Raw genomic sequence first — 23,619 nt, forward strand, 5'->3', positions numbered from 1 at the left:
AAATAAGACACTCTTTCAAAGAAGACATACAGATGGCATATACATGAAACAACTGTCATTGTTACTTATCAGGGAAATGTAAATCAAGACTACCATGAGATACCACCTCACACCTGTGAGAATGGTTCATCAAAAAGACAAAAAATAACAAATGCTGGTGAAGATGTGGAGAAAAGGGAACCCTCTTATTCTGCTGTCAGGAATGCAGACAGGCCCAGCCTTTATGTAAAGCAATATGTAGGTTGAATCAAAAGACTGAAAATAGATCTGGGCCTCCCCTGGTGGCACAGGCAGTTGAGCACTGCGCTGTGAAGCTGTCCGCAGCCTCTGCAGTGCCAGTTCGATCCCGGCCGGCAAGGGTCCCACATGTTGGAAAGACATCTTCTGTCTTGCCCACTGCTCCCCTCAGCAATGTATTTTGTCAGCCTGCCTGTTCTGTGTCCCGCTCTGGCTCTGGTGAATCCTCTCACCCTCCAGCGCAATTGGTCTGTATCCCGGTTCTTGTATAAAATAAATAAATAAACCTTTTAAAAAAATAATAAAAATAATAAAAATGGATCTGCCATATGACCCAGAAATTCCATTCCTAGGCATCAACTAGGAAATTTCAGAAATAGTAATTTGAAAGGAAACTTGTACTCCTGTTTAGTGGGTTTAGTGGAGTGTTATGTTTTAACATATTGTAATAACATTATCCACATTATGGAAATAGTATAAGTGCTCTACAAAAGATGAATAGATTAAGAAGATGTGGTACATATACACACTGGAATATACTCAGAAATCAATAAAATATAATCTCATGCTATTTACATCAACATGGTTGGAGCTGGTGCCTCCCTCATGGCACATGGGTTAAAGTCTCAGCGCTTTCAAGCTATCACCTTTACAGCCACTGTGGTCTGAGTTCAATCTGTGGCCAGGGAGCTAACCCACATGAAGCAGCAGACCTCTCCTGCCTTGCTACTGTCCCCTCAGCAGCAGATTTATTTCAGTAAATCCACCTATTCTACTCGTGACTCTGTCTCCAGACCTCTAGCCTACACCCCAGGTATTCAACATAAATAAATAAATAAATAAATAAATAAATAAATAAATAAATAATAAATATCTTTAAAAATAATAAAATAATAAACATGGTTGGAGCTGGAAGGGATAAAGCTAAGTGAAATAATTCAAAATGAGAAAGACAAAAAAAATAATAAAGTTTGGTGCTACTCATATGTGGAATATAAAGAAATCAAACTAAGGGTCAGATAAGACAAGCTTAAAAACTAACCCTTGAATGCTGAATATAGAAATTTCAATATAATCCTCTTAAATTTTAGTATTGCTTAAACTTCTGAAATTTTAAAAATAATTATTATTTTTTGAATTACAAAGAGATAGATTTATTTCAGTTTAACTTTAGTGTATCATAAAGTAAATGGATACATTAATTATACTCGCAAATGACTGCATTTTTCTCTCAGATGATATACAATAGATGATAGAGATCACAATCCCAATAAAGAAATAGAAAACAATCTATGTTCAAATTCCCAGAAGTACAGAGATTTCCCATAATATAGAGCCTGGGAGTAAAACATGAGTTTTCAAGTCCAAATTTTTTACTATGAACTCAGGATCCATCAGTTAAGTAAACTCAATCATGTTACCTGCTTTCTCTAAACCAATTTTCCCTCCTGTAAGTGAGTTTCACCAATATTATTTACCCTAAATAAAACTGTGATCCTTCAATGTCATAAAAGTATCTAAAGCATTTTGCTTCTATATCTGGCATAGAGCATAGTCTGTGTAACTGTTTTAACTACTGTTCTTATCATCAGTAGCCTCTGCTCCCTCAAAGTCCATTTTACCACAACAACCTTGAGCAGACAAACAAGACATTTAAAGTAGAAAATCTTTAATTTGATGTAGTCCCAGCTGTTTATCTTTGTCTTCACTATCACTGCTTTGGGTGATGTGTCTGTAAAGATGTCTTTGATGTGCAAATCCCGTAGTGTTTTGCCTATATTTCCTTCTATGTATTTTATGGTTTCAGGTCTTATGTCTAGTTCTTTAATCCATTTTGAGTTGATTTTTGTGTATGGTGTGAGGTAGTGGTCAAGCTTCATTCTTTTGCATGTAGCGACCCAGTTTTCCCAGCACCATTTATTGAACAAACTTTCTTTGCTCCAATGCATAGTCTTTGCTCCTTTGTCAAAGATTAGTTGACCATAAATCTGTGGGTTTATTTCTGGATTTTCTATTCGATTCCATTGGTCTGTATGTCTGTTCTTGTTCCAATACTATGCACTTTTGATGTGAGGGTGTGGAGAAAAAGGAACTCTTCTGCACTGTTGGTGGGAGTGCAAACTGGTCCAACCACTATGGAGAGCTGTGTGGAGATTTCTGGACCTACTAAACATAGAGCTTCCATATGATCCAGCAATTCCACTCCTAGGTATTTACCCAAAGGACATAGAAACATCAATTCCAAAGAGCACCTGCACCCCTATGTTTATAGCAGCACTGTTTACAATAGCTAAGCTTTGGAAACAACCCAAATGCCCAAAAATAGATGACTGGATCAAGAAGATGTGGTACATATATAACATGGAATACTACTCAGCATTCAAAAAAGATAAACACATGCAATTTGCAGCAACATGGATGGCACTGGAAGGGATCATGCTCAGCGAAATAAGCCAAAAAGAAAAAGAAAAATACCGGATGGTCTCACTCATAGCAGGAATCTAGAAAACTTAAATAAGGGACCAGGAAAATGAATATAAGAAAGTGAAAATCAAAATCAACAAAAAACTATGAACCAGAGACACTTTTTGGGGGGTGGGGGGCGGGAGGGGAAGGATTGGGGTCAGAATGGGGCATTTGCAATTGTATGGGGGAATATAAAAATAAAATTTATTATTTAAAAAAAAATAAAGTAGAAAATCTAAAGCAGATTATTTTGCTACCAAAGGCTTTTGTGATGTCATAATGTGTCACAGAATGTGTCATCGCCATGATGGGAAATAAACAGAAGAACCGGGAACTTCTTCACACCAAAACTGTCTTCCTTGTGTGGCTGGAACATCCAGATGGATGTTGGGATTGTCATGTGTGGCCATGTTTCTAACACTCTACTACTGTAGCTCTTGAAGCATGCTACATGGCAAAGTATACCAGGACATGTGGGAGAGAGACCCATTTAACACTGCTGTCTAAACCAGTGACCTCCAAAATCAGGCAGACTAAAAACATTTAGAGACTGCATCCTGAAATAAATATGCAATTTATTGATTTGATTTACTATACTGAAAATGTAAATTATGAAACATTCTAAAGAAACATTCTAAAGAAAGGATTAACAGCAGGTCTGAGGTTCTCCAAACACTGTTTCCCTGGAAACACTGTAGGTTAAGATAAAAGGGATATAAAACACTGTAGGTTGCCAGCTGTGTTACCAGGCAACACTGTTTACTGCTGATGGAATGCATCTGGACGACAACAACAGTGAGTGAACTATAAAATTATGTCAGCACTCACAGACTTCAACTTCCTGTGGACAGAGCGTTCTCACAACTAAGAGCCTCCCTTGAAGAACCTGGACCCGACCAAGATACTGCCTCCTATGAAACATGAGACTTCCCCAAGGCAAAGGTGGGGATGGTCTCAGACCAGATGGGCTCCTTATTTCAAATCCAAGTTACTACAGGGTACAAATGGGAGAGGACACAGAAAATGGTTCCTGAACAACCAGAGTGATTTCCATTAAAGAGCATCATTCTGCTGACTGTCCATATTTCCTGCCTCATGTCTTTTTGTGACATCAAGAGAACCTGATGTCAGTGAACACCTCGTTGAGCATATGAGTGAGTGACAGCCAATACCATCCATTGCTAACAATCACAAAGATACATGAATACAAAAATAATAGTTTCCTTCTTAAATTTCCATATTACTGATTATACTGCTTGGCTTCACACAGTTTTCAGAATATTTTCGGCTATAGTCTTCGTAACTTTGGGATATTTCCTCTTTCACCTTTTTGAGTCTCTTGTGTTTTTGACAGATCTCTTTGCCTTTGGTCACTGTAAACCTTTGGTATTCTCTGCAAATATTATGGTCTCTGGTCCTTTTCAAACTAACTGGTAACTTGATATTACAAATTTTGCAGTAGTAAGACATAAGGCATTATTGAGTATACAAACACTAATATCTACTTGAAATTCTTCTGTGTGTGTGTGTATATATATATATACATATATATATATATATATATATATTTATTGAGGCTACCATGACATATCTGCAGGGGCTTTAAAAACCATAATTCTAGGAGAGAATCAACTCTGACTTTTCATTTAACATACTTTTATTATTAAAATATGCTATGTTGAACACTGAAATATTTCTCCCACTCCTGAGCCTACCCTAATTCTATGTAACCAAATGAAAATTAGTTACACAATGAAAATTCCCACAGATTTGTCTTTCATTACTTGGTTTCAGGAATGCACAATTAAAAAAAAAAAGAACTTACCCTGAAACATGTAACATCAGCAGCATATAGAAGACAAAGAAGAGATGATGAGTATACCAGAAGATATCATAGTTAGAAACTCTGAAAAAACAAATAACTTCATTTCAAAGCCACTTAATATTTCTTCTCACGAAAAAGATTGTGCATCATTTCAAAAACATGTCACAATTTAAGGGAGTTAAAATATGATTTCATCTCCAATTTACCTATTAATATGAAATTAACAAGCCATGCGGAGGGAAGCACAAAAATTATAACACTTCATCAATTTGATGAAGTGTTTCAAATAAAGATTTGTATTTCAAATAAAGATATATAGAATTAAAATAAGGTGTTTATTTTGAAATTATTAATATTTAATAATTATTTAATATTTTTAATATTCAATATTTAATAACTAATAATTATTAAATTTTAAAATTTAAGCCTAATATTTACATTTGTTGTCCATTTAAGCAATGTTTTCAATTTTCAAATGATTCCTAAAACAATGTCCCTACCCCCATACATATTTTTATAGTAGTGTGAAGGAAACTAAAATGGAGAGAAATTAAATACTTATTAAAGCTTTATATTCTTTATATTATTTTCCCCGGACAGTGTAATACAACTTAAAAATGACACCTTGTTATGTTATTTCCATATTAAAACTCCATCATGCATAATGATTGGATTATAATTATTATGCTCACTTTTTCAAAATAATCTGTTTCACAGTTAAGTATGGTTTCAAGATTGACTTTCACATTTTTAATTCTATATATAAAATGAATTCCTAGATTTATTATTTTAATCCAGAACTAGAGTTCAGACTTAGTGACTGTCATTTGAAAACCTACTGAAATGAAGTGTTTGTATGACTATTATCTTTTATTAGTATATATTACTTATTTTGATAGATTGACCATATTATATCACTGGTGAATTACTAGACTATATTTTACATTCAGAAATCAAGCACTTAGTTTCTCTAATACTTTCTTTTCTCATTAGCAAGTAAAAAAGATAGGTTATATAAATGAATAATTTAAGAATTCTCTGACTCTCACAATAAAACTTAACAAAAAAGTAGAGGTTTATAATCACCATTAAAAAAATGAGAAAAAACCTGATGATTAAGAAACCTACACAGAATTGCTTATGAGCAGAATATATGGTTCAGTTGAGAATAGACACTGATCTTTCCATTCCATTTTACAAAACCATGTCTCATAAGGGTACTTTTTGTAGCTATAGAACATTCATAACTCTTTCATCTAGAAATCAATATGCCGCACACCATACTAATCTCTCAAAAACTCCTAAAACTGAAAAAGGCAAGTTTTTTAAACCAATGCGTTACTTAAATAAAATAAAAATTCTGTCCACAAAATTGGTACCTGCATGCATTAACAGTAGAGATTTTCTAATATGAAAAGTTATTTTTAATTTTGTAAAATATTTTGCATATATGCTTACTATTTGACCAAGCCATTCTACATCCATGTATATTTCTTAGGACATAATTGAGTAAAGTATAGAAAGACATATGGATGGGGGTTGGTTGGTAGTTTCCAAATTGAAACATTGAAAGAAATGTTATCAACCTAACCATCTAACTAGGAAAGTAATGCAAAGCATGATATGATAAAATGCTCTGCAGTCAGTCTTCAGATGTGTAGAGAAATAGCTATTAATGTGGAAAAAAGCTTTATTACACTGATTTAAGGGAAAAGCAGATTTTAAAGTAGTATGCATAATATGATTCTATTTTGGCAAAAATAACACATAGCTATATGAAGAAGGAGAGTGATTAAAGAGCAAATACATTATGGTGGAGCTAGGAGATGGGGATGAATGAACAATATAAGAAGAAGGATTAGTTTATAGACATAAACATCAGAAAGTTTATAGTACTACTCTCTAGTGATGAGGTTTTGGGGTGTGTGTTCGTGTTTTTCCAGAGGTGTTTCATCTCCCTGCAAGTAGAATTACTTAAGATTTTTGAAGATTAGAATATATTTTGCTGCTTCTTTTTTTTATTTCTTAACCGAAAGCATAAGATATTTTTCTTGACCAGAAACATATGAAACTGTAAATTATTGTGAGAAAAAAGAATATTCACCAGAAAGAACGTGGAAATGCTCATGAAAATGTGTATTTGTGTGATGTCACAAATGGAAAAATACATGTGAAGCATATATTTCTGAATATTCTAGCAGACATCAACTGAATGAGTTTCCAAAGCTTTGTTTATAAAACTACACTAAATCACAACAAAACAAACCCATATCAGGAAATGAGTTCATAAAGCAATTCTTCAAGGAATCCCCAAGGTCCCTATGCATTTACTTTGAAGTCATCCCATGTCTACATTCAGTATTCTCAGAAAAATGACCCTGACAAGCTCAGCTTTCTCATCAACAATTCTCCATACATGATTCCTTACCAACCCACATTATGACTAATACAAAGTGTTTTCACAAAAACAGGAAATGATACATAGAAATGTTTCTACTTCTCACTTGCCCAGAATAACCCATTAACCAGAACAATGTATTGGTTAAACATTTTGACCTTTTCTACAAATGAAAATGAGGATAATTTCAAATAAATCTAATAATTTGATGAGTAAACATCAAAATAATGCCTCTGATACTTACCGTATGGCATATGTAGAAGCTGTGATCATCAGGAATAGAACCAATACCATGCAGACTCCTGTCAGGCCAGGAACTATAGAAATGTAAAGAAGTATGTTTTAATTTAAGTCACACTAAAAATAAAAAGTACAAAAAAATTGCCTTAAACCCCAAAGTAATATGTTGTTTTACTGGAAATGCATTCAAATTGCACTTCCTTATATGTTTTCACTCAAAAAAATTTGCTTTACTGATTTTTTTTTTGAATTAGCACAATTTCAAAGACCATAAGATCAAGCAGTATTTTCCTTTTTTATTTAAATATTTTATTTTATATAATTCTTACATCTTTTTTCATCTTTGCACAATGTGTACATTTTCATCTTGATTACATTCCCCATACAATTGCACATCCCCCCTTATTTTGACTCTAGTCCTTACTTTCCCCGCCCCTCCTTCCCCCCTCCCCCGTAGTGTGTCTCTGGTTTTTAGTTGCTTGTTGATTTTGATTTTTACTTTGTATTGATTAGTCTTTTTCCTGGTCTCTTATTTAGGTTTTCTAAATTCCTGCTATGAGTGAAACCATCCGGTATTTTTCTTTCTCTTTCTGACTTATTTTGCTGAGCATGATCCCTTCTAGCTCCATCCATGTTGCTGCAAACTGCATGTGTTTATCTTTTTTGATTGCTGAGTAATATTCCATTGAGTATATGTACCACATTTTCTTGATCCAGTCATCTATTTTTGGGCATTTGGGTTGTTTCCATAGCTTAGCTATTGTAAATAGTGCTGCTCTAAACATAGGGATGCAGGTGCCCTTTGGGATTACTGTTTCTGTGTCATTTGGGTAAATACCTAGAAGTGGAATTGATGGATCTAACCAGGCTTATAAAGGAAAAATGGGAGAAAGCACAAATAAACAGGATCACAAATGAAAGAGGAGAAATCACAACGGACACAGCAGAAATCAAAAGAATAATCAGAAACTACTATGAACATTTATATGGAAACAAGTTCAACAATATAGAAGAGATGGACAAATCCCTACAACTCTACAATCACCCAATGAAGCAGTATTTTCTAGCTTTAACTGAAGAGCCCACTTTTGTGTTTTCAAATATTCCATTCAGAATGGTGAATATGTACATTTTTTCACGCTGGTTTGTACTCCAATCTTCTAAACATATTTAATTATATAAATATTTACTTGGGATATTTCTAACATTTCTTATTTAGTGAGTATAATAACTGTATTTTATGACACTAGTACTGTCAGAGGCTTTACTTTCTGTGAAAAAAATCTGAATTTTTGTCAGTCTTAGGTTACAGTTAGAATATTTTGAAGATAGAGAGAAACTATGCAACATTAAACAAACTAAAATCCAGGAAAAATCAAATAATAAAACATATTTTTGTCACTAGGAAATCTAAAAATATGCATGTATTTCTTCATCAAGAGTTTAATTTTTTTCCAAGTGCCTGAAATGTTCAGTAGTAGCTATGAGATAGTTTTAGATATGTGTTAGTAATCAAAAAAGGGACTATATCTATCTGTATAAAGTATCTACCATCCCTTGCCACACTAAGATTATGCTTCATTCCTTTACCGGCTGCTCTTCAGTGGGATCATCAGTGGGCCGCCTAGGGAGGCCCTAGGAGCTCTACACTCATACTTAGGGGAATTCACATTCCAGGTTGATGACCTGGGATATGGATGGATCCTGTTGCATAGCACAGTATTTCATTCATGAAATTATATGAGACTGGATTAAAAAAACTATGATGACATGCTGATTTATGGTTTGCACTGACAGAAATTTAAAAAAAAAAAATTGTCTGAAGTTCTGCATGTCCCAAGGACAGTCCTGAAACACCCTGGAAAAGCTCAACTCCAAGTAGAAAAGACAACATATGTAAGTGAATAAGTTATGTACAAAATAATATTTTTACTATGTATATTTAGGAAGAGAATATACATAGGTTCTACCTAATAGGATTAGGGAGGATTTGCACTGAATGTAGGTAATGGTGCAAAGTTATGTTCCAGGGTATGATAAGCTACTCAGTAAGGTTAAAACAGTAGTTTCCCAGGTATATAAGAAGGCTAATAAAATATTTCAAGGCCCTACCACAGAGACTCTCCAGGATGAAACAAGGAAATATATTTTAAGTATTGGCTCAACACTGCCCAATACCACTCACATGAAAAATTGTAGGATGGTGTAGTGTTATGCTAGGTGGAGAGATCACCTGTTTATATGGAAGCATTATACTATTTATATGCAATAACTTTTCATATAAAGAAATCATTTTACATCTTTGCAAACTAAACTTTTATAAATACTTCAAATGCTCCAAGGCCCCAACTATACTTTGTGTTGTATAAAATATTATTAAAACATAATTCTTGTTTTCTTCTCTTAAATTAATTCATATGAAGAAAAAAAAATCCACTGAATTATACATATGGTTTTGTTTTTCTGCTTTTTCTACTTCTATTTCTCATTGAATTCTTAAGACTTAAAAGAAAATCACAATAAGCAAAGTTATAAACAAAACTAAATTGAGTTCTTAAGAAGAAAAATGTGAAAAATTTGTGAGTATGTATACAAGATATGTGACAAATATATATCTATAGGCAAAAACAAAAATATATGTTAAAAATCTAAAAATATAATTGATATATAAAGAATGAAAATACCTAAATTATTCTCAATTTCCCATTATAAAATTGATTTAAAAGAAAAACAATGCAGTTGAAAAGACCATGCCTCAGTCCCATATGTAATTTTGATTCTTATTAAGATGTTCCTTTCAAGCTTTTAGATAAACTATCTCAACTACTCAATCATCACTTTCCCTGAAACATATTCTAAAAATCCCTAAAATACATTGATCTCCTTATGTCATTATAAATGTAAGGTAAGAAAGGTGAATTTTAGTAAGAAACTGCATTAATATAAGAGCAAATTTTTGAGATATTCATTATTCCTTAACAAATTAATACTCTAGACTAAGGTATCATGGATATTTCAAGAAAAATAAACTATTTTCTTTTCATTTTCAAAGGTTTTAAAATAAAATATTCTGCTAAATTACTGAATTATAAATACAACATTGATACATATGAAAGGTGACTGTGCTTGCTTACTGTTATTCTTCATTAGTTTGAAGCCCAGCTGTTTGCCTTCCCTCTGCTTTCACTGCAACTATATGCTTGAATTGCTAATATTTGTACTGAGAGACAAATTTTCCATATATTACATTTTAATATATGCTTAATCACTGTGCAAATTGATGATGGCTATATTCAAATCTTCAGAAAGGTAATGAATAACAACTTACCAGTTGTGAAGAGAAGATTTCTAGGATCCTGATAAAAAGGAAAACAAAAAATTTTGACCAAAAATTAAATCACTGGTAACAGAAAACTCCACAGATTCTGCAAGGTATAGAGTAAAGCATTATTCATGTAATACAGTTCTTCCAATGGAAATAAGAGATTCAATTAATTTATTTTAAGCTTTCACAATACTAGAGATTATAATAGGTACAAAATTCAGGTCAGAGAAGAGCATGGGATGATGTCAGAAGACCTTAATCTTAATGGTTAATTACAAGCTAGTGGCAGTGGCCTGAAATCTACCCTTTGACCATTTTGGGATTCTTTGGCTATAATATGGAAGCAATCATATACTCTATCACAATTGCTAACTTATAGTTCTTAATAGAGAATCAAAAATGATAAAAAATGTAGAGGTGGTTTTGCACTTCAAAGAGGTTGTAGACTGCAAAGAGGTAAGAATTTACAATCTTTTAAATACATTGAAAGCAGTGATAATACTCACATAGGGGGGATATGTTCCTATTACCCAGAAATATAAAATATTAATATTGCAATTGTAATATTTCCTTCAGACATATCTTGTCACATAAAGATATAAAGGAGTATACACAACTCCCTATCTCCTGGAAAATTTAGAACAATTTTCAATATATGGATGAATTAGTTTTTATCCTACTGGTGCTATCACACAACTTTTCAATGTCTTTCTTTTGCTTCCACTGAAACTGAGATTACAGTAGAATAAATAAAAATAAAGACTTAGATGATATAGGGCCTCCCCGGTGGCGCAGTGGTTGAGCGCTGGGTTACGAAGCTGCCCGCGGCCTCTGCGGCGCAGGTTCTATCCCCGGCTGCTCCCCGGCCACCGGAGGAGGGTCCCACATGGTGCACAGACCTCTCCTGCCGCCCGCTGCTCCCCTCAGCAGTGTACTTCGGTCCTTCTGCCTGCTCTGCTCCCTGCTCTGGCTCTGGTGAATTCTCTCACCCTCCCACGCTTCTGACTGTACCCAGTGCATGTATAAACAAAAACAAACAAACAAACAAATAAATAAAACATGCCTCTATTAAAAAAAAAAAAGAGATGATATAATTTTCAGGGGCTTTGATTAAGGACCAGCTTCCTAGGAATAAATTCTCATATGGCTTTAGTCAAATGATTTATACCTCTGTATATAAAAACATGTTTGAAGTATTATCTAGAAAAACTTAATATATAAAAATCTAGGAAAAATACAATACAAGCTGGACAAAGTAGTAATAGCAGAAATATGAATAAATAACTATGGGGAGTCAGAAGATGGAACAATTAATATTGCCAAGGAATGAAGACTGAATGTGAGACTGGCAGATCATTTCACAGATAGCATGAGGAAGATTTAGCTAGGTCACCAAGAATGTACCATAGCTACTAGCTGGAGCTGGTGGATCACTGGAGTTCTGGAACAAGCAGAGTAAAAGCACAAAGCAACAACAATAAGCACAAAGCATAAACCCATCTTTCTAAGGACAATTTACAGAATATATCTGTTCATGTATGCAAATATAAGTGTTTATGTGTGTTCAGTCATCTACCACATTGCCAGATACCTAGTAGGTATTCAGAAATATTGAAAGATTGAAGAAGAAAAGACAGAAAAGAGAAAAAGGGGAAATACAATTTAAAACAAGTTACCATTTTTCAATCATCAGAATTTGGAAAAAAGTTTTTAATGAATGAGGTGTAAAAATAGACATTCTGATAAACTTGATAGGAGTGTGCAAACAGGCGAAACCATTTTGGAAGGCAATTTGGCTTCAAAATTCAAAATATACACTGCCTTTTTGGAAGGCTAATATTCTTCAAAATTACAAATGCAATTTGTAATTACCTTTGAAACCAAAAATCCATTCTCTGTCTTCTTATTAAAAGTATACAAAAATAAATTTATTGGAATATGGATCATAACAAAATTATGGAATCAACATAATCTGTGAACAAGAAGAAGGCTAAGAATGAATTATGATACAGCCATATGAAGAAAATTATGTCTATATGTATTATTTTCAAAAAAAAAGAAAAGAAAAGATTAAAAAGTTAAAAAGGAACAGTCCTTTATCATTAGTGTTGTGTGCAAAAATGTTCTCCCAGTCAGTGGGGCCATGCTCAGCGAAATAAGCCAGAAAGAAAAAGAAAAATACCGGATGGTCTCACTCATAGCAGGAATCTACAAAAGTAAATAAGAGACCAGGAAAAAGAATAAGTATAAGAAGTAAAAATCAAAATCAACAAACAACTATGAACCAGAGATATTCTATGGGGTTGGGGGGCAGGGAAAGGAGGTATTGGGGTCAAAATAAGGGGATAGCAATTGTATGGGGAATATAAAAATAAAATTTAAAAAAAAGGTTAAAAAGGAAAGGGTGGACTAAGAAGGTAACAGAAGAGGTTCTTGCTTTGCTCCCAAGAGATTTATCTAACTATAAACTAGAGAGACTCTACATATAAGAGTCCCAAAGCTTCAGGTGAAACCAAAATTCCTCTTGCTCTGGAGACAAACACAGAAAACAAAGAAAAGAGATGATAGAAGTGGGTGTCACTATTCATCAAAAAAGAGGTGGAAGCAGAGAAACCTGGAGACTGTAGTCCAGGCAACAACACTGCTGGCTCAGCCAGGGGCCCAATAAAGGGAGAACAAATGGGTGTATAGGCACACACCCTTGACCAAGGGAAAACACATGCAGAGGAGTTGGGATGTTCAACACAAACAAGAGCTCATGTAAGAAGATCAGAGACTCTGAACAGGACTGCATACCCCTTACTTACCGCTTAGGATTGCTGCTGAACTCATGAAGCACACTGACAGCTTACAGACTACAGAGTCTCAGATGTGGACCCCCAAAAAAGAAAGATAGTGGAAGTGCCACAATATAAGCTAGCCCTTCCCTCAGGTGCATTCACAGCAGTCGCTAGATACCCCCAGGTCCCTTAACCATACCACTGACAAAACAACTGCAAAACAAGTCTCAGGACCTATGGAAGCCAACAAAGACAAAAAAAAATTAAAATCAAGTGAAATAAAACCAAGGTGCCACCTGCAAGAAAAATTAAAACAATGAAGCTCTAAGTTAAAGTCATAGGCATTTTAAGATAACAGAAACACTAAAATCAGCAAAAGGTGTATATAAAAAATATATAACACATGTCACCTTAAGACCACAAGGAAATATAACATCTCAAGGAGAGAAAATTCAAAGTCATTATGAGAAACTTGAAGAAATGGAAGAAAACCCAAAAAAGCAAGCCAAAGTGATGCAAGACCACAACAATGCTAATCAAAGAGAAAGCAATATTCAAAATAACGGAGATATAAAGAGCTCAACAGAAGATACAAAAAAATTCTAGAGAAAGCTATGGAAATAGAATAGAGCAAATAGAGAATCAACTGAGTGACAAAGAATATCACAATGCACAAAAGTCCCAAATGGAATGAGTTGAAAACAAGCAAACAAACAAACAAACAAACAAAAATAATAAATGAAGCAATGGTTATGCGGGAAACAGGGTAAAGGGGTGAGAATTCATCCAAAGAAATAAAAGTAGAAACTTTCCAAATCTGGAGAAGGAACAAAATAGGTAAGCCCATGAAGCTAAAAGAACAAAGGGTTACATAAATGTAATGAGACCTACACTAGACACACAGTAGAGAAACTACCAAGAGTTCAAAACAAAGAAAGAATATGGAAAAGGGGGCCTCCCTGGTGGTGCAGGGGTTAGAGCACAGCTCTAAGAAGCTGTCCGTGGCCTGAGCAGCACGAGTTCCACCCTCAGCCGGCCAGGAAGCCGGCTGCTCCCCTCAGCAGTGTATTTCAGTACATCGGACTGTACTGTTCCCTGCTCTAACTGGTGAATTTCTCAACCCCAGTGACTCTGGACTATCCCCAACTTCTTAAAAAAAAAAAAAAAAAGAATATGGAAAGAAGCTAAAGGAAAAATTCTGTTAATTTATAAAGGTACTCCATCAGGTTTTCATCACACTTCTCAGCAGACACTACAGTCAAGTAGAAAATGGAATGACATATTCAAAAATATAAAAGATAAAAACTGACAGCCAAGAATACTATATCCTGCAACACTCTTTCAGATATAAAGGGGAAAAAAAGGTCTTGCCAGACAAACAATCAGAAAGAGTTTGCTAACAGTAAACCTCCCCTATAAGAAAAGCACAAAGGAGATCACATATCTAAATGAAAAAGAGCAAAAAAATGACAAGAAAATAAGAAACCTAAAGAAAAAATAGCTGTAGCAAGCACTCACATCGCAATAATCACACTCACTCAATGCATATGCTTTGACTTATCAATCAAACAAGTTGGGTCAGTGCCAGAGACAAAATAGTGGTAGAAGACTTCAAACCCATACATCAATAGATAGAAAACTGATAGGAAATCAACCATGTCTTAGAAAAAGTGTTTTAAATGAGGAATTAGATCACATGGACCTAAATAAATACTTCTAGGACACTACACCCTAAAAATAAAAAAAAATTAAAATTACACATTCTTGGTCCTCCTTGGTGGTGCAAGGGGTTAAGCACAGCACTGTGACGCTGTCCACAGACTCTGCAGCATGAGTTCCAGCCCCAGCCAGACAGGGAGCTACCCACATGGTGCAGCAGTCCTCTCCTGCCTTGCTCGCTACTCCCCTCAGCAGTGTATTTCAGTCAGTCAGCCTATTCTGTTCCCTGCTCTGTCTCTGGTGTATCCTCTCAACTCCCACACTGGCCTGCACCCCAGTTCTTGTATGCATAAATAAATAAATCTTTAAAAAATGTATACATTCTTCTGTTCTCAAGTACACATGAAATAATCTCAAGAAAAGATCACATGTTGGGTCATACACACAAAAATGGTTGTTATTATTCATGAAAATTTAAACAGTATCAATAATCTTTCATCACAATGAAACCAAAGAGAAATCAGTTAAAAAATGGGTAAAACCTCAAATATGTAGATTCTAAACAACATGCTACTGAATGATTATTGAGTTAACAAGAAAATCAAAGGAGAAATTAAAAAATGAATACGTATAAATTAAAATGAATCTACCAACATATGGGGTGCAACAAATGCAGTACAAAGAGGAAGTCTATACTAATACAAGCTTAATCAAGAAACAAGACAGAACTCAAATAAGTAACAACTTTACACTTTAAGAAACTAGAAAAGTAAAACAAATAACTAAAGCCAGCTAAAGGAATAAAATATAAAAATAGAGCAGAAGTAAGTGAAATACAAATCAAAAGGACAGTTTGAAAGAAAAATGCAGCCAAAGGATTGTTTTTTTTTGTAAAAATACACAAAATAGGTATAACTCTAGATATATTTACTTATAAAAAGGTGAAAATAATAAATAGACTTTGAAATTAAAAATAAGCTATAACAAACATGTTTGAAATAGACAAGATTACAGGTGACTATCATGAAAATTTATTCCCATAGATTGGATAATCTAGAAGAAATGGACAAATTATTAAAGCATGCAAACTTCTGAGAATGAATTAGGAAGCAATAAATGCCTGAACAGGCCAAATACCAGCAAGGAAAATTAAAGATACCTATCAAATTTTTAATGGCATTTTTTTAAGAAATAGAACAAAACAATACTACAATTTGTATGGAACTACAAAAGACCCCCAAATAGCCAAAGCAATCCTGACAAAAAAGAATGGAGGTTTCCTACTCTCAGATGTCATAATATACAAAAAGTTATACAAAACAAAACAGCACAGTGTTGCTATGAAAATAAACACACAAACTAATGGAATAGAATTGAAAACCCAGAAATTAACTCAAACTTACATGAACAGCTAATCTATAACAAATGAATCAGTTATATACAATATACAATAGAAAGGAAAATCTGTTCAACAGAAGGTGTTGAAAAACTGGATGGCCATATGCAAAATCATGAAATTAGACCACTATTTCAGAACATACATAAAAGTTAACTCAAAAGGCTTGGATTAAATACTTGGCTATAAACCTGAAACTGCTGAAGTGGCTGAAGCCAAAAACTGTTACAGGTGGTGCGCCCCAAGAAAAATGGGAACTAAGTATAGCATCTGGGATGGAGACTGATACGAAATAAAAGGGACGACAGAAGCACCCTCCAGTGTTCAGGATTGAGCATTTGTGCTTGATTGTTCAGGATTTCAGCATTTTCGGATCTTCAGTGATTCCAGGGTTAGTGATTTCTGCACCCCCACCCCCACCCCCGGCTCCAGCCACAGATCTTCAAGAAGGCTGTTGTGAGTCTCTGAAGGACTTGGAGAAGTCTCCAGCAGCCAACCTCAGAGAGGAAAAGTTCAGAGGCTTTGCAAGTAGCCAAGCAACTGAATCTGATCCTGGTTTTTCTGCCGTTACAGTCTGGCAGGGAAGGCGAAAACCCGGAGCCAGGTGCCTCGCTGAGCTACTGAGTGGGCTATTTGTCAGGTCATTCAGCTGCTGCCGCTGCTGTTTTGAATATTGCTTGTCTGGTTCTGTGCTGAGAAATCTCAGCAGCTCCGGGGAGCATCTCCTATTGTGTCTTCTGTTGTCTTCATGAGTTGGATCCCTGCCTATAGTCTGGCTGCTGCATGTTCCAGGTCCACAAAGGCAGGACAATGCCATCTTGGGAGCATTTGTTTTTAGGACTTTAAACCACTGGGCATGGATTCGGGTGAGGTAATGAATTTTGGCCTGTTACTCTGTTTTTCCCTGGTTTGTTAAATCCCATTATTGTTATTCTCTGAACCTGAGTAATCTTGCAATTGTGTGCAGGTGAAGAATTCAGACAGTGACCAATAAACTATTTTGACAGTGTCCTTGACCAGTTTTAATGCCCCCTGCTGCCCTGTATCAAAACCAAAAATTACATAAAAGAAAATACTCCTTGACATTGGTTTCTTAGATGTCTTTGGGGACTCAACTACAACAGCAAGTGAAACAAAAGCAAAAATAAACAAATGGGACTACATCAAACCGAAAAGCTTCTGCACAGAGAAAGAGGCTATTATTAAAACAAAAAGACAGGCTAAAATAGGAGATATATTATCACAAAATAAATGCAATAAGGTGCTAATATCCAAGACCTACAAAGAAAGCATAAAACTCAAAAAACAAGAAATAAATCATACAACTCAACACAATGAAAGCAAACCAACCAAAAGATGGGCACAGAATACGAAGTCACTTTTCGAAAGAAGACAAACAAATGGCCACAGGCACATTAAAACATGTTCATCTTCACTTATTGTCAGGGAAAAGATTTCACAATGAGATAGCACCTCCTGCATGCGAGAGTGGCCCATATAAAAAAGATAAGAAACAACAAGTATGGGTGACTGTCATGCCAGCAAGGTACAGAGCAGCTTTTCTATGTACCCAAGCAGACTAAATAATGAGCTGATTGAACAGGATTGGTTCATTTATCTCACACCTGATTTGCCCATTCTATGATCCAGGCACCAAATACAAAAGTTAAAACTTGGTGCCTGTGCAGACCTGGCCTGCTCTGACCTCAGGGCAGGCTCCTAGGCTGTTGAGCTCTGAAGATCCACAGGCAGAGTCAGCCTAAGTGGAGCCAGAGGCACTCTGCACCCAGTAGGGGGAGGGTTGCTGCAGCAGTAATGCAGGGAAGGCTCCGCTGGGAGCTCACCATGTTGGCATGGGAATTCAAGGGCCTCTCTATTGCTTGAAGTTGCCCCTGTGGGGCCCCATGCTCCTCCCTTCAGCCCTGAACCAGGGGCTGAAGGGTAACTATTGCCTTATATGCCAGAGCTTGCTCTGGCACAGGATAAACTCGCCTCTGGAGCCTGAGTGGGTCTGCATGCCCTGGGGGGAGTGTGGTAGGAAAACACTACCAGCTACCATCACTGTCAGCCTCTGCCAACAGTCTGAGCCTCAGTGAGACCACTGGTGGCAGGTGGTAAAATGCCTGCCACCTACTGCCACTTGCACTGCCTTCAAGCAGCTTCTGGGGCAGATGCCAGAGCCCCGGGGCTGGGGAGGTGCTCCAGTGGCTCAAACTTGGCTAGCACTGGGCTGGCTGTCAAGCCTGGCCCTCTGCGGAGGTCCACCATAGAGCTGTCCTGGAGCTTGCAAAATGTTGTAGGTATTGCCCAGAGGCAGTGCTCTGAACAGCAAGACAGGAATCTTCTGCTCTGTCTTGGGAACCTTAGAGGCTCCGCATTGAAACCCAGTTGGCACTCAGGGAGGAAAGGCCCACAGGCAGCAACTCAACACATCATCACTTCTCCAGTGGCTCCTGCCACTTAGGCATTGGCAGAAAAGAGCCATTCTTGCCCCACAATGTTTGCTATGGGGCTCTAGTTTCAGCTTCAGGAATGCTTCATTGAGGCCCTCCTCAGTGGGCGGGGATTGATAACTAATCAGGAGCCAGCTGGGTTTGAGCACCCGGAGGCACCCATATACGTACACTCTAGCTCCTACTACCTGCCACAGGAGCATGTGGGTGACAGATAAATTACTGCCCACCACTAGTGCCCCCATTACGCCAGACCAAGCACTGCAGTCCCTGGTTCAGGGTTATGGGGGAAGAGCATGGTGCCAAATGTGCCAGCTCCAGTGCTGTGGCTCCCTAGAGCCACAAGCAGTAGAGGCCCATGGAGGGCCAACACAGTAGGCTTCTGCTGGAGCCCACCCTGCAGCAGCTGGGACCCATCATATAGTGCTGCTGCAGGTTCCCCTATCACCTTTTGTTGCATTATAACACCTGGCTCCTGTGAAGAAGTGCAGTATTCCTCTAGCCCCACTGAGGCAAGTTCCAGTCAACAACACTGCCCTGACCTCAGGCTGGCCAGGTCTGTGCAAGCACTGAGTCTTCCCCTTGATATTTGGCATCTGGATCGTAAAATGGAGCAATGAGGTGTGTGCTATAGGAACCCATCAGATTCAAGCCCAGTTCATTATTTAATTATTCAGAGTGAAAATAGGAAATGAGGTGATTGGTCCAAAATTGTTTAATGAGTCACTTAGGTTTGAAAATGGTCTAATCAGGTTTGTAGGGTGGGGGGCCCTCAAAAAGGATATAAGGCAGGGAAGGAGCCAGTCTAAAGCATTCTGTCCCTGGCCTGCAAAGAAAGAAAAAGGATCAGCAGCCAACCTCTGAAGAAGACAAGTATCTGGCTTCCCATCCCCAAAGACCTCCACAGAGACCCAGCCACAGTAGCTGCCTCTGGCCCTGCCTCTGAAATTGCAAGCAAGCAGCACCGCTGGCCTTGGTCTGGTGTTTCAAAGAGCTATAATATTATTGGTGTGGGCCAACAACTCACAAAGAACTGTTAAATACTATGTGTTTCACACCAGTGTTTGGCATAACCTCTTGGTGAGCAGTGGTTATGGCACTACTGGTAGTATTGTCCATCACTTCTGACAGGTGACCAGTACTCTGTGTAGGTCACTTCTGAGGCTGTCCACCATTTTTGAACAACTGGCACTGCCTTTCATTGCTGCTGCCTCCATTGCTGTCTGATCCAACATCCGGAGCTATCCAGCTAAGCCTTCAGATTGTTACCATGGGCTACTGTGGTGGTACCTCAGCAGCCCCACCTGTGAGCACCTCCATCGCCACCATAAAATGGATCCTGTCCCATTTCTTGGCAGTGTGCAACCATCTACAGGTCCTCATTGACAGGAGAGCACCTTCTTGCATCAGCAGCCTATTCCGGACTTCTGACACTATGGTTAGGTAGCCACCCACTTGCCTTAGAAACTCTTTCCTTTTCCCCATCACTTGTTTGCTAAATAAACTCCAATGTTCTTATTCCCTGAACCTAAATGATCTCATAATTGAGCATACAAGTGAGAACCCATAAACAATGACCCATGTCCTACCTTTTTAAAAAAAATTTGCTCTAAAATATTTTATTATTAGATCTTATTAAAAGGTTCATATAAAAAACAATAGAGGGGCCTCCCCTAGTGGCACAGCAGTTAAGCACTGCCCGTAGCCTCTGCAGCACTGGTTTTGTTAGGGGAAAAGGATGTCCTGAGATAATCTCATACAGGCTTTGTGGACTCCACCCCCACTCCAGACTAAAGCCATCAGGACATTGGGAAAGACAAATCCCATCACCACCAAGGGGAGGGTGGCTGGGACCTGAGGGTGGAGTTGGGCAGCCAGGTTGGATATAAAAACCAAACACGTGGGCCTTGCTCCCTCTCTGGCTCCCGATCGCTCGCCTCCTGGCTTCACCACTCCTGGCTGGCGGCCAACTCTGAGAGCGCCATTTTGGGATTCCTGATCGGCGGATCAGGTAGGACTCATTTAAAACTTTGTCTCCCACTTTTCTCCCAGAGCTGTACATTTCCTCATTTCCCCTTCCCCTGTAAATAAACCTTTTATTAACCTTTCACGTGTGCCTGCAGTAGAGCATTGATAAGTCCTTTTAAGCGCGCGGGTGAGGACCCACAGTCAGGCACCCCGTTTTGTATCGGGGTTGCTCTACAACAGTTTGGCGCCTAGCGTGGTTTCCAAGTTACACCCGCGGTTGACCAGCCCAAAGTAACATTCCTTGTGTTGGTCACCATAAGCGCACTAGTTCTGCAGGACTAGCAGTATAATATTTGTCTCTAGTCCTAAAAAGTCTGTTTTTTCCCTGTGTGTACAGCCCTTGTGGGTGTGTTTTGACTCAAATATGGCCTCAACCATGAGCCTATACAGTTTCATCCCTAGCCTGAGTTCTTTCAGTTTCCTTCCAGCCTTGAATTTGAGTAGCCTTCTTCCATTAAATATCACCACCAGTTTCATTAATATAAATAATTTGATGAAGCCTAGTGTATGGCATGTGATTTTACTATTGTATACATACATGGGTGGTTTACAAGCCATCCCTTTACAGACTGTGCTTCTGGGTGGATTTTTGGTAATATGTGTAAGCACAATTTGCTACATTCTTGTTTCTGTGAGAGGTAGAAGTTCTACTTCACATACTGAGAATGTGCAACAACACATTCAGGCTCTTAACATAGCCATGCAACAACAAATTCAGGCTTTTAACGTGGCCATACAACAACAAAATCAGGCTTTTGATTTAACTATTAAGAGTATAAGGAATGAAAATCGTAACGTTTTTGAGTCAGCTTATCAAAGCATGCTGTATCAAGTGCAACAACAAAATCGGACTTTTGAGTCAGCTTTTAAAGGTATACAGGACCAGGTGCAGGCCGCCCTTCATAAATTAGATATGGCGGAGGCGAAGGCTAGGCTAATGGTGCAGAGAAAGGATAGACCTTCCCCTTTCCATGAGGACAGCCAGCGAGCAGAGTTAGAAGAGGAGGAGCATCATATTTTAAATACTTTAAATACACTAGGACAAAATCCTCCTCCACGTGACAAAGCCCCTCCCGTGCAGACCCCTGAGGCTGCACAGCCTCCACTGCCCTCTGGGGAGGACACTAAAATGGCGTCTCCTCCTCACACTAGACTCGGCACCCATTTTGGCAGGAAGGATCAACCTGAGGCAGGGCAGTTTCCCCTTCGCCAGATGCCAATGGGTGGCTTAAATGAACATGGGAGACCTGCTGGGTACTTTTTAGTCGCACCATCAGTTCAGTACTGCGGACCTCCTAAATTGGAGGAGCTCTGTTCCCTCGTACCGGCAGGCTCCTCAGAGGATGGCGAACTTGTTTGCCCCTATCTTTGTCTCCCACCGCCCTAACTGGGCAGATATTCAGTCCATGCTGCATACTTTATTAACTCTGGATGAGCAGAGGATGGTATTCAGGAAAGCCAGGTGGGAGCAATCGCGAGCCAGAGAGGGAGCAAGGCCCACGTGTTTGGTTTTTATATCCAACCTGGCTGCCCAACTCCACCCTCAGGTCCCAGCCACCCTCCCCTTGGTGGTGATGGGATTTGTCTTTCCCAATGTCCTGATGGCTTTAGTCTGGAGTGGGGGTGGAGTCCACAAAGCCTGTATGAGATTATCTCAGGACATCCTTTCCCCCTAACAGTTTGATCCTGGCCGCCGCAGCAGTCCTCCCCTGCCGCGCCCACTGCTCCCCTCATCAGTGTACTTTGTCAGTCTGCCTGTTCTTCTCCTCACTCTGGCTCTGGTGAATCCTCTCACCCTCCCGCACTTCTGACTGTGACCAGTGCTTGTATAAATAAATAAATAGATAGTAATTACCTATATTTTCCATCTTTAAAAAAATTAAAAATTAAAAAAAACAATAGAAAACAACATGTGTGACACAGAACACCACATGAAAAGGGTTCTGATGGTTGTGGCTTCTAATTTCTCTACAAAATTAACCAGCCACTATGGAGGGGAGAGAGTTAAAAAATATCACTTCAGAGAACAAAGAGAATGTGCTAATTTTTAAGTGCAAAAAAGCTCATAATAAAATAGACTTTAAAAATTACAAATAAAAATCTGCAAATCAAGGATATTTTTAAGGCCTTTCCATGGACATAGCACTTTATAGAAACAGGAGACCAACCACCAAGAGGAAGAACCCATTATAGCTCTGCTTCAGCACTGTTTCAATACATACAGATGTTGTCTTTTAATAACACATACCTGAAAACCATGTAATCCATTATGCAATATATTATGTAATATATTATACAGCACTGTGTAATATATTATGTTTCTTCCATTAAAAAATAAAAATACCAGTATAGTAAAGGAATTCAAAAATTCCTTGTTATTTTGGTTTTATGATTTGTTCCTGTGCTTGTCATCAATTTTACCTTTTGTTTTGTTTTGGGAAGAAGGTCAAGCCTGTGATAACAGAAGAGATAGGTAATAGGTGGAAGAAAAATGGAGTAGAGGAAGACAGGGAGTATTTTCATTAAGTCTCTATAAGATTTAGCAGAAATTGTCAGAATACTAATCAAACAGAACAAAGCTATTTGATTTTGCACTCTTGGAATTTATGAAAAATAGGTAGCCTTATAAAAGATGGAAGAATCAAGGCACAGAGATCTAGCCAGTCTTGTACATGTGCCTTTTGTACATATCTAACCTAGCACCTTGCATGCATACAGAAAAGCACTCTTAAGTCAGATACTGTCTGCCACAGAATTCAGCTCAAGGTCACTATTTAAAGGATTAAGAAATAATAATAACATAAGAACCACT

The 23,619-nt window shown here is 37.6% G+C and overlaps 1 protein-coding gene across 2 annotated transcripts in view; it reads right to left on the minus strand.

Moving 5' to 3' along the window:
• NOX4 (NADPH oxidase 4) overlaps nucleotides 1-23,619 on the minus strand; it is a gene marked incomplete at both ends in the record, with an annotated part of 203,829 nt that overhangs the window by 145,942 nt on the left and 34,268 nt on the right. For both annotated transcript variants that reach the window (XM_084230445.1, XM_084230444.1), the window contains 3 exons: nucleotides 4,529-4,609; nucleotides 7,171-7,243; nucleotides 10,495-10,522. In XM_084230445.1, the coding sequence (XP_084086571.1) occupies nucleotides 4,529-4,609; nucleotides 7,171-7,243; nucleotides 10,495-10,522 (182 nt within the window). The remainder of the gene's footprint in view (nucleotides 1-4,528; nucleotides 4,610-7,170; nucleotides 7,244-10,494; nucleotides 10,523-23,619) is intronic.

This window comes from Talpa europaea (genome assembly GCF_964194135.1).
Source record: "Talpa europaea genome assembly, chromosome: 1".
NCBI classification, from domain to species: Eukaryota; Metazoa; Chordata; class Mammalia; order Eulipotyphla; family Talpidae; genus Talpa; species Talpa europaea.